This window comes from Crassostrea angulata, chromosome 10, assembly GCF_025612915.1.
Source record: "Crassostrea angulata isolate pt1a10 chromosome 10, ASM2561291v2, whole genome shotgun sequence".
Lineage (NCBI taxonomy): Eukaryota > Metazoa > Mollusca > Bivalvia > Ostreida > Ostreidae > Magallana > Magallana angulata.
Window position 1 is genome coordinate 17,418,671 of NC_069120.1, and position 12,478 is coordinate 17,431,148.

Below are 12,478 nucleotides of genomic sequence, written 5' to 3' on the forward strand. Positions count from 1 at the left end.
AATCAAAGATTAAGTAGACCTTCTATCAATGAGTTTTGAGTAATATTGTATACAAGATTATTTTGTCCCTGTTATTATCGCCCTTCTACACTTGCAGACAGTTTCGCCCCATCTTGAATTTGCCCAGGCAAGTTGTACGAGGGTTGATCCAAATGAAACGTCACAGATGCGATAAAATCGTGAAAAAATCCGCGTAAAGTGACAAAAAACTTGTGCTTTGAGATATATGGCATATCAAACATTAGGATTGTACGATTTTCTATAAATTTCATATTGTATTGTATAATTTTCATTTGTATTGTATTTTGTATTCTCTAGTTTTCCATTTGCATCCTATAATTTTCCATTTGTATTGTATAATTTTCCATTTGTATTGTATAATTTTTATCTGTTTTGTATAATTTTCCATTTTTATTGTATGATTTTTTTCTATTTTTATTCTATTAATTTCTATTTGTATGGTATAATTTTTATTTGAATTGTATAACTTTTCATTTGTATTGTATAATTTTCTTTTGTTTTCAATAATTTTCAATTTGTATTCTATAATTTTCCATTTGTATTCTATAATTTTCCATTTGTATTGTATAAATATTCATTTGTATTGTATAATTTTTCATTTGTATTGTATGATTTTCTATTTGTATTCTATAATTTTCCATTTGTATTCTGTAATTTCCCATTTGAATTGTATAATAATTGTATTGTATTATTTTCTATTTGTGTTCTATAATTAAACAAAACTAATTGAAAATTATAGAATACAAATGAAAATTATAGAATTCAAATAGAAAATTATAGAATCCAAATAAAAAATCATACAATACTTATGAAATTCATACAATGCAAATAGAAAATCATAGAATACAAATGGAAAATTAAACAATACAAGTTGAAAATTTATATATAATACAAATTGAAAATTATACAATACAAATGAACTTTATACAATGCAAATGGAAAATTATAGAATAAAAATGGAAAATTATACAATGCAAATAAAAAATGATACAATACAAATGAATATCTATAAAATACAAATGGAAAAGATTGTATATTGCAACATTTGACATGACATAGAGATATCTACCTAATTCAATTCAGACCTGAAAATTTTAATGCATTATGATGAATTTTTTTGAAGATAATATATATCATGTAGAGCGTGAAGCAAGGATAGTCGCCACACACTAGCGACGCATTTCTAGATCTTTGGCGTTCTGGTAGAATTATGCAATTCAATTTCAACTATGAAAATTGGCCACGATGCTCTTTTTTATATATTTTTTTCGCCAAGTCTTAAATTCGCCCATTGACAATGAGGACAAAAGGAACAAAATTAAATGGTGGCAAATATTTCCCTTTATACAGTAAACACATTTCCAACAATTTAATTTAGGATGTTGTCTTACCAGACAGTTGGTGTCCTTCTCTATGTGGGGTAGGATGAACGACAGAGTGACAGGAGACTCACAGGGCCAGACAGAGGTCGGGCAGCGGGAGAGGACCATGTAGATATGACTGGGAACTGGCCTGTAAGATAATTATATACAGTTTTCATAGTCACTGTTTACCCAAATAGAGATACATGTACATTATACTAAGACTAGTTACAGTAATACAACACTGAGTCTGAATATTTATTTCATCCAAATATATATTTAGTGAGCTAAAGCTTACTGGGACTGGTTGAACTGATCTGGCAGTCCATCGTGATTCCAATCAAACACTGGCCCAGTGATTACATTTATGTTGCTATATAGAGTGGTCCATTTTTCAACTTTCTTATGCAAGGTCTTCCATATTCCTGTTGAGAAAGTCAAAATGATGTAAATGGCCATTTAAGATAATATCAATAAAAAATAAATGGATGCACTCCAGTGAACATTTATTATTAAAAAATGTTTATTTATCAACTCAACAACAAAATCCATATAAAACATTCAACAAAATCAATATTTATGAAACTACAGTAGTACAGGCTATTTTAATTAGTAAAATGGAAGATGTCTGTAAAGTATTATTGAACTAAAATCTTATGTCAGTCACATCAGGTATTGTAGGTAACTTTATTATTCAAATTCAGACGCACACAATATTAAGCTGAATATGTGGAATTAAAGGGGCTCAACTAAAAGAGAAAGATTACTCCTTGGTATTTCAAATTCCAAAATGTGCTTCCTATTTATGCAAAAGTTAAGAGGAATTATATATATATATAATTGCAACAAGACATCAAAACTGCACATTTTAATGAAGTTGTCTGACTCTTCCATAAGTCAGTCCTTTTTTATGAATCTCTCTTTCTCGCATATGAAAAAAGTAAGCAACTAATGTGAAAGGATTCTATCAACAGGCACACACACAATTAGTTTGGAAACTATTTTTTTCTATATTCATTAATTCACAATTGAAATGTGGAGAGACTGCGCTTACAATTATGGTATGTCTCCACTTCAAACTAAGAGAAATCATATTGTGAATTTCTCAGATCTATTTAAGTTACTTACCATTTCTAAATGCATTCAACATCGGCACATAGATAGATGAGAAGGAACTCAGTTCAGACTGACTCATTGATGAAGGAACTACAATGGACACAAACATTAGCATTTACAATACTGTAATTCATTCTGTATATCAATTTAAGAAAAAAAATTAGACAAGTTGGAAATGCTAATGAAAACAGTGTCCACAATTAATCTGCATACATTGTAATTATGTAAATGTAAGATTATATGATTTTATTTCTAGCAATCTCTTTTAAAATGCTGTGCATATGCAAAACAAACTCTCAAATAGTTATAAAATTTCATTCATTATGCAACAAAATACTGTTTGGTATTGATATTTTATGGTCAATATTTTAAGGATAAATTATTTCAGATAATGATTCTAACCACTGCTGTGTATGAAATCTATAGCCTACCCTGGCCAATGAGTGAGGTCCATCTGTACTGGCTGTCTAAGGAACCACTGGTGTTACAGGACCCCACCCCCTCAAACTGACCCGACACTCTCTGGTCAGGGACCACACAGGCGGAGTCATCACTACCAACCTCCCTAACCTAGAAGATAATAAGATAACATTTTGTTAATTTGTATACTTCTAGTAACTAGCTGAGGCATTTTATAAAAATCATTTAAAACAAGCATGCATTAAAAAAAGTAGATGCATATACGATGTAGCAGTATATAAATAGTGCCTGTTTGGATGAGTAACAGTTGAAATTGACACCAAGAGGAAACCATTGTCAACCGACGCGAAGCGGAGGTTGACAACGCTTTTTTCGAGGGGTATCATTTTCAACTGTTATCCTCCCAAACAGGCACTATTTATTTTATTATACTGAATGTCTTAATTTTAGAGAATTTTTTACTGCTTTTATATAGAAATAACGTGAATTCTACGGCGAACCGTAGGCGCAAAGTTTACGCCCATGTAACAATTCATTGTGTTACCCGTTGCCAAGTGTGTTGCTAACGCTGAGGGTAATAGAACGGATTACCAACTGCGTCTAAACCAATCAGATTTCAGTATTTAACATGAAAGTATAATAAAACAAGATAATTCCTTCAGGTTCATAAATGCATGAAGGCTCTTCTAATTGAATATCCTTGAAAATAATGTACTTTAAAGATTAAAATAAAGAAGTACATTTATTTTAATTGTACCTGAGCTTGATTCAAGGAATAAGCAATCCACAGGGGGCGCTTTAGATGTTCACTGTAGCCAGTGATGAATTTGTCCTGGTAAAGTATTTTAGAGAACACTCCAGAGTGTTGAACAGAGGGGTATCCATACGGAAGCTGTTCGGATACATCCATGTCTGTGATCATTGAGGTGAGAGCAAGGTATCTCCCCACAGTCTGCATCTGTACATATCATCAAAATACCATCAACAGTATGCACAGGAAAAACAATGATATACATTATAAAAATCTTATCCTTGAGCACCATTTGGTCTCACCATCACCAAAATTTTCAAATCCTTAACTCTTATCTTTGGAAGAAGACTTGAGGCTGAGTATGGACTTGAGTAAAGTTGGTGATGGTGGACCCACAGCCATCGTCATAAACCCATGTTGGTTTCACTTCTCTTAGGTAAGAGAAATGAGACTGACAATGAACCAGAGCATGCTTAGAAATATTAAATGGCAGAATATCTTAAAAATATGGAATAAATGATTTTGAGTTCTTGTTTGTACATCTTTCAGAAGTATTGCGCATTACCTTTTCTGGCAGGAAAGAGCACAGTTTGTGACATGCAGCATTGTCCACAGCTTTGACAAACTCGGAGGCCTTCACTTTGGTTGTGTTTCCATCATTCTTATTGCCCTGAACCCTGGCGACAGTGCTAGGATTTCTCAGTATGTGATGCAGGGCTCCAAAGGATCCATTGTTTGGAGCAGGGGAGGTGAGATTCAAAATTACTAATGATAAACAATGATTTCTTTAATATTTTATTCCTTTGCAACAATTTATTTAGCTAAAACAGATAGTGGGCCATGGCTTGCCAATTTTTCAATTGGATGTACTTTTGCGGATACACTTGTACGTGTACATTGTACTGATTAAAGACAGTTTCATGATTTGTTGCGGATGATAATTCATGGCTTAGAGGTACCCAAGAAATCAACAAAAATTGACCCCAATTGAATTCTAAAAGATCCATAATTTTTTTCTGCACCTTGTAGATCTAGAGGGATATTAAATAAACATATATTTTAATAAAAGCTTCCAGTTAAATAGCAAATAATTGCACTCTCATTGCAGACAAACAAGAGCAAATCATATTTTATAGACTACAAGGTATATTTAACCAATCACAGTGTCTTATCTAACTCTGAATTAGTCATCTATAAATTGCTGCTATAAAAAATAAACAACAACTGAATTTGAAAAGACTCACCAGACATCATATTATAAAGCTCAATGTTCTCAAAGGGATATGTTGTCATATTCTGCTTGAAAGCTGGTCCATGGGCCAGGAAAAGGGCCTGTAAAATGATCAGTGAAGAATTAGATCAACTTTAACACCTGAATGTGTTGATCATAAGTAAGATAACAGATTTGTTATTCATATTTACCATTAATTTCTCATATTTTTGTCCAATCAATTTAGAAGATGAATAAATGAATGATAGAGACTGGGCTAGGACCCTCCACCCACCTGCATAGACTTGTACATATTGTCGTAACCATGGTTACCTCCCTGGCAGTACTTCTTGTTGTAACCATGCAGAGACCTTTAACAATTGCAAAAGTTTGAAATGGTAAAAACTACATTTATTCATGCTTCATTAAAGTTGAAGCTTATAAATAGTATTTTTATCTGAAAAACAACCCCCCCCTAAAAAAACCAAAAACACACACACAAACACACTCCATTAGAGGCCAATGTCCCACATTGGTCCCCCCCCCCAATTTGACTCTATTCTAATCTAGGCTATATATTTGCTTAGAAACATCACATCTTGTAGCATAAAGTATATACATGTACATGTAGATTTGAAAATTTTCTTCAAATTTGTCCCTACATTAGTTATAAATGATAACTAATTATGTATGACATGAACTTTGACCCACCTGAAGGTCACCAACCACTTGTCCTCCACGTCAACAACCACTGGTTCAATCCTCTTGTTGTTGACATAGTGATGTCGGACAGGTAGGAGATTCTTATCAAATGCCTTAAAGTGGGGAGACTTACAGGTTAGATTGGCCAAAATACTGGACACAGAGTCTGGAAATAAAACACGAGTATATCAATTAGATATAACATGCGCAATCCAAGTCTTAGTAAAGTTAATATATCAAAGTTATCATAAGAACAAATATTAGTAGTACTTAAGTCTTATGTGATAAATACATGTACATTATGGTAACTAATTAAATGTTAATTAAAGCATGTGGCAGAACTGTACATACAGGGATGGGTAACTGGATGGAGTCCTGAGCTAGAATACTTGTGGAGTGGATCTATCCTGCTGAAGGCTCCCTCATATATGTACATGTTGTTCACATTGGTGATGTAATCCCTAAAACTAATCAGTCTGTCACAGTTGTTATCAGCCATGCCTAAAAAAGGAAGATTTACAATGAAAGCTGAAATATTCACTAAGGCAATTAACATTCATCAACAAAACTTAATCCTTAAAGAAATGTTTATTTCAATAGAATTTGTTCATGTGCTATGTTAATTAAGGTATTATTTTTAACTTCTCAATTAAATAATACATTCAAATCCACTGAGGGGCCAAAGTGTTTTATTTTTCTATTCCAGTGTAACAACAATCATTACATTTAATAGAAACTGACACAAAAACTTACTAATCTGATATTTTTTTTCTTCAAAAAATGTAATCTAAATTCTAATACCATGATCAGCAATGATGATTATGTTGGCACAATTGTGCATGTTTCTCTTGTAAAGTCCTTCCATCAGTCGACCAACAGCCTCATCCACTCTGGTCAGGGCTTGCCCGATCTAAAGGAGAAAATGATACATGTGATGACATCCTTGCTAAATTTTGAGTGCATTTATTTACAGTAATTCCTTCAAAATACCTGGCATATTGTTAAAGAAATTACACACATTGCTTCATTCATTTTCATTGTTTTATTTAAGATGTTATTACATAACTGCATGTACAATATTAAAACAAAATTCTATTTTTTTTTCATTGGAAACTGACTAACAATTGGCATCAAATTTTTCATTTAGTTCATCACATTTCTTGATCTCTTAACTAGACACAGATGTTTACCAGGTTTTGTTTGAGATAATTTTGGTCATAAACTACCATTGTAATTCTCATATTCAATATTTTACGACATATCCAGATTACTATGTTGATCAAGGTGAGATTATTTATCAGACACAAACACACCATATTATTGGATATGTGAGAATCATTAAATGCCCTCCTTACTTGGATATAATCTCTTTGAATATTTATTTAATTTAGATCTCAGAACTTGTCATTTAAATAAAGAACATACTATCATCTCTCTGCTTGCTTAATTTGCAACATTCTAATTAGAAAAGTTAGCATTTAACTGTCTAAGCTTTTGTTAACATTGTCCTGTATAATGTCAAATTAGTAAAACTCTGAAAGATTTATAATGTATAATTATAAAGAAACTAAGAAAGGTTAGACAATATAAAAACAATCCCTCAAATTATAATCAATCTTCCAAAGGAAATTTCTTGATTAAGGGTGCATTACAACTCTAGAGTACCAAATGACCTGACAAATTGCACTCCTGGTCAAATAAATGCCAGCTCATAAAATTTACTACCTCTCGATCATTGGCCATTTAATTGGGAAAATATTTCCTCACAATTGAATTCATTCATAACTGGTCAGCATGCCTGCTTTGGGGAACTATCTGTCATTTAATAACATGACTTTCCTAACTGGAAATAATACCGTTAATTCCACAGACTGGACTCCTATTATCATTGATCCATCAGTTTTGGACAAAATTCTTTTTCGGATCAAACTCTGGCAGATTTCGCATGGATATATACTCTTTCCACTTTGTCTGTTTGGAATCATTGGAAATGTTCTATCCCTGGCCACTCTGACCAGAAAAGCAGTGAGGTCCACCACCATCTCCATCTACCTCCGCTGCTTAGCGATGGCTGACTTTTTTGTCCTACTAACGGCTATTTTCCGTTACAGAAGCTACAAACTTTTCTTCGATGATGAGGGAGAAAAGTGGTCCATATATTACTTTGACCCTTATGTACAGGTTTATGTGGAGCCTATTCACTGGATGGCACTAGGAGTGTCCAGCTTCACCACACTGGCTCTGTCTATGGAGAGATACCTGGCCGTCAGGTATCCAATCAGAATTAAGCGCACCTGTACTCTTCAGGTAGTCAGAGCAGTCATAATAGGCATAATGACCACAGTCCTCATCATAAGCATTCCCAACTTCTTTGCCTACAGAGTGGGGATGTTTTTAAGAGACAATAAATCCTATGTGGCAGTAGCCATGCTGACAGAGATGGGCAAGAAGACCCTGTACCACTGTGTGTACCACAGCTATCTCATTCCGTTCCTATGGTACATTTTACCGTGGATCATGCTTGCTGTGTTTAGCACTCTGCTCTCCAAGAATGTCCGCAAATCCAGTAAAATCCGTGTCGACATTCCAGCCACACCCAACCCCAACAGGAACCTGACACTCCTCATCATTATGATTGTGGTGTTATTTCTGATCTGCAACTTCCCAAACTGCATCATCGTTTTCTATAACCTGGTCCATCACACAATGGACAACGATGTCTGTACACACGAGACCCAGGGACTTCTCTCGAAAACCACAAAACTGTATGATGTGTTGGAAGTAATTGGCGAGATCCTGAACGTATTTAACAGCTGCATAAACTTCATTGTCTACTGTGTTGTTGGAACTAAGTTTCGCAGGGAGTTAAAGAGACTTATTCTGTGTGAAAAGTGTAAAAAGAAGCGCAATAATCGCATCGTGCCTAGCTACTCCTATCATAACCGTCCAAGGGACACAACTACAGAAGTCATCTCCAGCATTGCTAGATAGTATAGCTGATACATAGCTGGTGTATCCTGATACATTTATAAGTGCATAATTTAAATTTTAAGAGACCATGCAACCAACAACAATTGATCAACAATCATTGAATCTTTATCTGGTGTCTTACAGTTGATTTGAGAGATAAACTTATTACTGTAATATATGACTACATATTCTATGATCAGAATAATTAAGGTACTAATGGTCAAATTAGAATGAATTTAGTTATTGTCAGTAGTTTTTGGTATCTCTGATACACACTACTAAAATTTTAATCATATTGACAGCTAAATTTCCAGTATGATAAAAATTCACTATTTTAATTATAAGTGGTTATTGAAATGGAATGATAACTAATTTCTGTCTGCTTTTATAAAACCTCAAGAATCAATTTTCATGTTTGTCTATCTGTTGGTGCAAAAAATTGGAAATGTATGTTATTACTAATTCATCTGTATTTTAATAAATTGTCAATCAAACTTCATTTATTTAGCTAGCCTCCATCTAATACTCTCTAAATCAAGAAAATCTCCTATCTTCATGCATCAAGGGAGAAAATATATTTTTTTGTTGGTTAAAAAATATCATGTATAGTTAATATATAAAAGCCAGATTAAATAAGAAGCTATGAATTGACTGCCTAGTTTCTTAGATTACCTTCACAATGTCATCAGGGCCGTATGAATGCCCAGCATGGTCAGGTTCATCAAAATACAGTGTGATAAAATCAGGCCGTTCATTGGCCGGCAAATCCATCCAGGACAAAACGGTATCAACCCTCTTTAAAAACGGAACTTTACTACAAGGAGAAATAAGAACATATGGTGTTTCAATGCGGTGCATTGAGAGAAATCTTTGACTATATAGTTTAGCCTGTACATATCTAATTTGAATTTAAATGCTGGACCAGTACTAGCGATTGAAATAAATGCATGTATTCCTCTCAACTTGGAATCAAATTGAAAGGATGTGTTTAAAATTAAAAGCTATAAAAAAAAGTATTGTAATATACATTGTACAAATGGGTACCATGATTTTATTATTATTTATCATATCATTAATTATAGAACACTAATAGGAACTTCATTTATTAATCTACATGTGATAACAAAATTACCTGTACATTCCTACTTAAACGAGAGGAAATAATATCGGTGTAAAATGGTGAGAAGGACTCTTTGGGGATTTTAAAATCTTGCCATTATTTTCTGAGAGTTGAGATATTATTATATAAAGAAAAAAAGAGAGAAGTTCCACTTCACAATTTGATATAAATCTGCGGGTTTGTGAAATTGAGTACTCATATAAAATAAGGAATTTACAGTAATTGTTAATCAAAGTAAGAAACAAGTCAATTATTTAATTGGTATATACAATGATCAAGAACGAACTGTAAATTTTTTTAAATCCATCAAAATAACTTGATGCCAACAAAGTTGTGTATATGAAATCACAGTACCACACAAAATCTAACTACACTGAAAAAAAATGATCATACCCATCATAGTCCCTGTAAAAATCTGGACGCATGCCTGAAAATAAACAAGTCAGGGTACAGCAACTGTTATGTGGTTTTTTTTTTCATCTGTCTTCTTCTCAAAAATAATATTTGTATTTTGGTTTAGCATGCCTATGAGTTACAAACCTTCTATTTCTACTTCAGATCCGGGCCAGAAGTAAGTTGCAGATGTCTTGTTGTGCTTTTTCACAGTATTCCATATCTAATTAAATTTAAAAATATGTACAGTTGAACTTAGATATCTTGAAACTGATATCTCAAGTACAATGGATATGTCGAAGTGATTTGTAAGTCCCACCCACTTATAGTTTAAGTAATTTACCCTTGATATCTCAAATACTTGGATATCTTGAAGTTTTTAACAAGTCCCATCTAATTCGAGATAACGAGGTTTAATTGTGTATATTTTGAAAAAATGTTCAAGATAGATAAACATACATAATTATTCATTATTTATATAGGTATACAATCTGAAAATATGATCGTTGTACTTACTGGTTCCCCACCCCACCATCGCGGGTCAGTCGCATTTGGCGAACTGAGGCTGAATTTTTCTGTGATTTCGGTGTCATACATGTTGTTATCCACAATACCATGTGACTCAGGATACAGACCCTGAAGAAAGAATACGTCACGTATCATTTTTGGCAAAATGTCATTTAACATTTACTTCCAACACATTAGATATCTTTGCCGAAATCAATTATAACATTTTGAGGTTGCATTAGATGCTTACAGTGACAATGGAGTAATGATTGGGGAATGTCTTGGTCGGGTACACTGATCTCATGTACGGAGCATGAACACCACACTGACTCAGCCGTCGGATGTTTGGAGTGAAATTACGGATGAGGTAATCTGCTCGGAAGCCATCCAGGGAGATTAACACAAGAGGCCGATATCTGTTCACAAAATAGAATGTCATTACAGCCATTCACTATTCTCTTTCTCAGATCATTTTTTTTAAATTCAAGTTTTTTATGGAAGCACAGTAACTTACATCATTAAGTATAAACTACTACTGTAAACCAACTTTTATTCATGACGACATACTTTTGCAATTCTCTGAAAATAAACAGGTTCGTGATAACTAATGTTCACAATTTGTCGTATCCAAACTCGTGTTGTTATCACAACCAAACGTCAAAGGCTGGTTCGCAGCGAGAAATATTTGCGACAACGGGGCTCTCACAAACCTCACAAAAATTTTCTCGCTTGCGAATAAAAGTTGGTTTACAATATTTAAATCACACATGTAAAATAATGAGCTGTTTGTACTATGTTTCACTTACTGAGAGTTGCAAGTCTCTGTTGTGGGGGATCCACATTCAGTGTCAATCCACTTTTGACTCAGTGACGGCCACAAGCTCACAGGAAGGAAGGTGGATAATCTGGCCCGAGTGGAGGTGTTGTATGAGGAGAACAACTTGAGTCCTGTCAACAACTCAATGTCACGAACTCGAGCCACGTTGTCTGTAAGATATTCTTCCTCTGTCTGGATAAAGAATGCAAACAACATTTTTGATGGAATAGGATATTATTCTCTCCATAAATGGGAAAAAAGTACCGTTATATAAAACAAATGTCAACAAAAACCAGATCTGTTTTTCTAAAAATGACACTCTTACCAAACAGTTTGGAATTGTATCCACATGAGGCAGAATAAATGACATCACATCAAAGTCATCTCCACAAGGAAACTTGTCACTGGGGTTCTTACACTTCACCAGGGTCATGAAGAAGTGAGTGGGGAGCACAATAGAGCTGCCATTCTTAATGTAGCTGTCAAATGCCAAGGAAATAATATTAAATTTAAACTCAAAGCTGTTTAGGATATATCAGGGTTTATTTTCAATATTTTGTAATTAATCACTGATGATTTTGCTAGAAAAAAAATCTTATATCGGAACAATTTTTCTAGGTACCAGTAGTAAAATACTGGGTTGCAAATTGATCCTCTTTGAAGTTATCATTTTTATAGGAGCAACACCCCTACATACTTCTTAACAATTTATGCTATGATTTTAAAGATATTTTTTTTAAGTACAATATTGACAAAGCTCAACAAGATATCTGTGAGCCAATGCTCACTAGTGATACCCCCGCTCTGATGTGAATATGCAAAATAAGCAAAGAAATATATCCCACAATATGGCATGCCTAAACAAATAGTGTGTTAAAATTTCAAGCATCTGCAATAACTAGCTGCTGAGAAATCTTTGAGGAAAATTTGTTTGAAAATTTTGGTTAAAACAAAAGCAAAGTCGTCATTTAACATTTATCCCACGATATGGCATGCCTTAACAAACACTGTGTAAAAATTATAAGCATCTGCGATAAATAGTTGCTGAGATAAATGCGACAGAAATTTTTGTTACGGACGGACAGACAGA

General features: G+C 33.6%; 2 protein-coding genes across 3 annotated transcripts in view; one reads left to right on the top strand and one right to left on the bottom strand.

Annotated features, from left to right (window-relative positions):
- LOC128166328 (uncharacterized) overlaps positions 1–12,478 on the bottom strand; it is a 34,132-nt gene that overhangs the window by 879 nt on the left and 20,775 nt on the right. For both annotated transcript variants that reach the window (XM_052831426.1, XM_052831428.1), the window contains exons 33-50: positions 11,714–11,867; positions 11,378–11,580; positions 10,822–10,987; positions 10,581–10,700; positions 10,212–10,287; positions 10,065–10,098; positions 9,224–9,365; positions 6,383–6,491; positions 5,933–6,082; positions 5,591–5,747; positions 5,175–5,250; positions 4,914–5,001; positions 4,235–4,434; positions 3,676–3,876; positions 2,930–3,068; positions 2,511–2,588; positions 1,681–1,807; positions 1,413–1,533 (exon numbers count right to left, since the gene is read on the bottom strand). In XM_052831426.1, the coding sequence (XP_052687386.1) occupies positions 1,413–1,533; positions 1,681–1,807; positions 2,511–2,588; positions 2,930–3,068; positions 3,676–3,876; positions 4,235–4,434; positions 4,914–5,001; positions 5,175–5,250; positions 5,591–5,747; positions 5,933–6,082; positions 6,383–6,491; positions 9,224–9,365; positions 10,065–10,098; positions 10,212–10,287; positions 10,581–10,700; positions 10,822–10,987; positions 11,378–11,580; positions 11,714–11,867 (2,341 nt within the window). The remainder of the gene's footprint in view (positions 1–1,412; positions 1,534–1,680; positions 1,808–2,510; positions 2,589–2,929; positions 3,069–3,675; positions 3,877–4,234; positions 4,435–4,913; positions 5,002–5,174; positions 5,251–5,590; positions 5,748–5,932; positions 6,083–6,382; positions 6,492–9,223; positions 9,366–10,064; positions 10,099–10,211; positions 10,288–10,580; positions 10,701–10,821; positions 10,988–11,377; positions 11,581–11,713; positions 11,868–12,478) is intronic.
- On the top strand, positions 6,521–9,214 carry LOC128166329 (FMRFamide receptor-like). Its single transcript, XM_052831429.1, has one exon. The coding sequence runs from the start codon at positions 7,376–7,378 to the stop codon at positions 8,570–8,572; it is 1,197 nt and encodes a 398-aa protein (XP_052687389.1). The 5' UTR covers positions 6,521–7,375; the 3' UTR covers positions 8,573–9,214.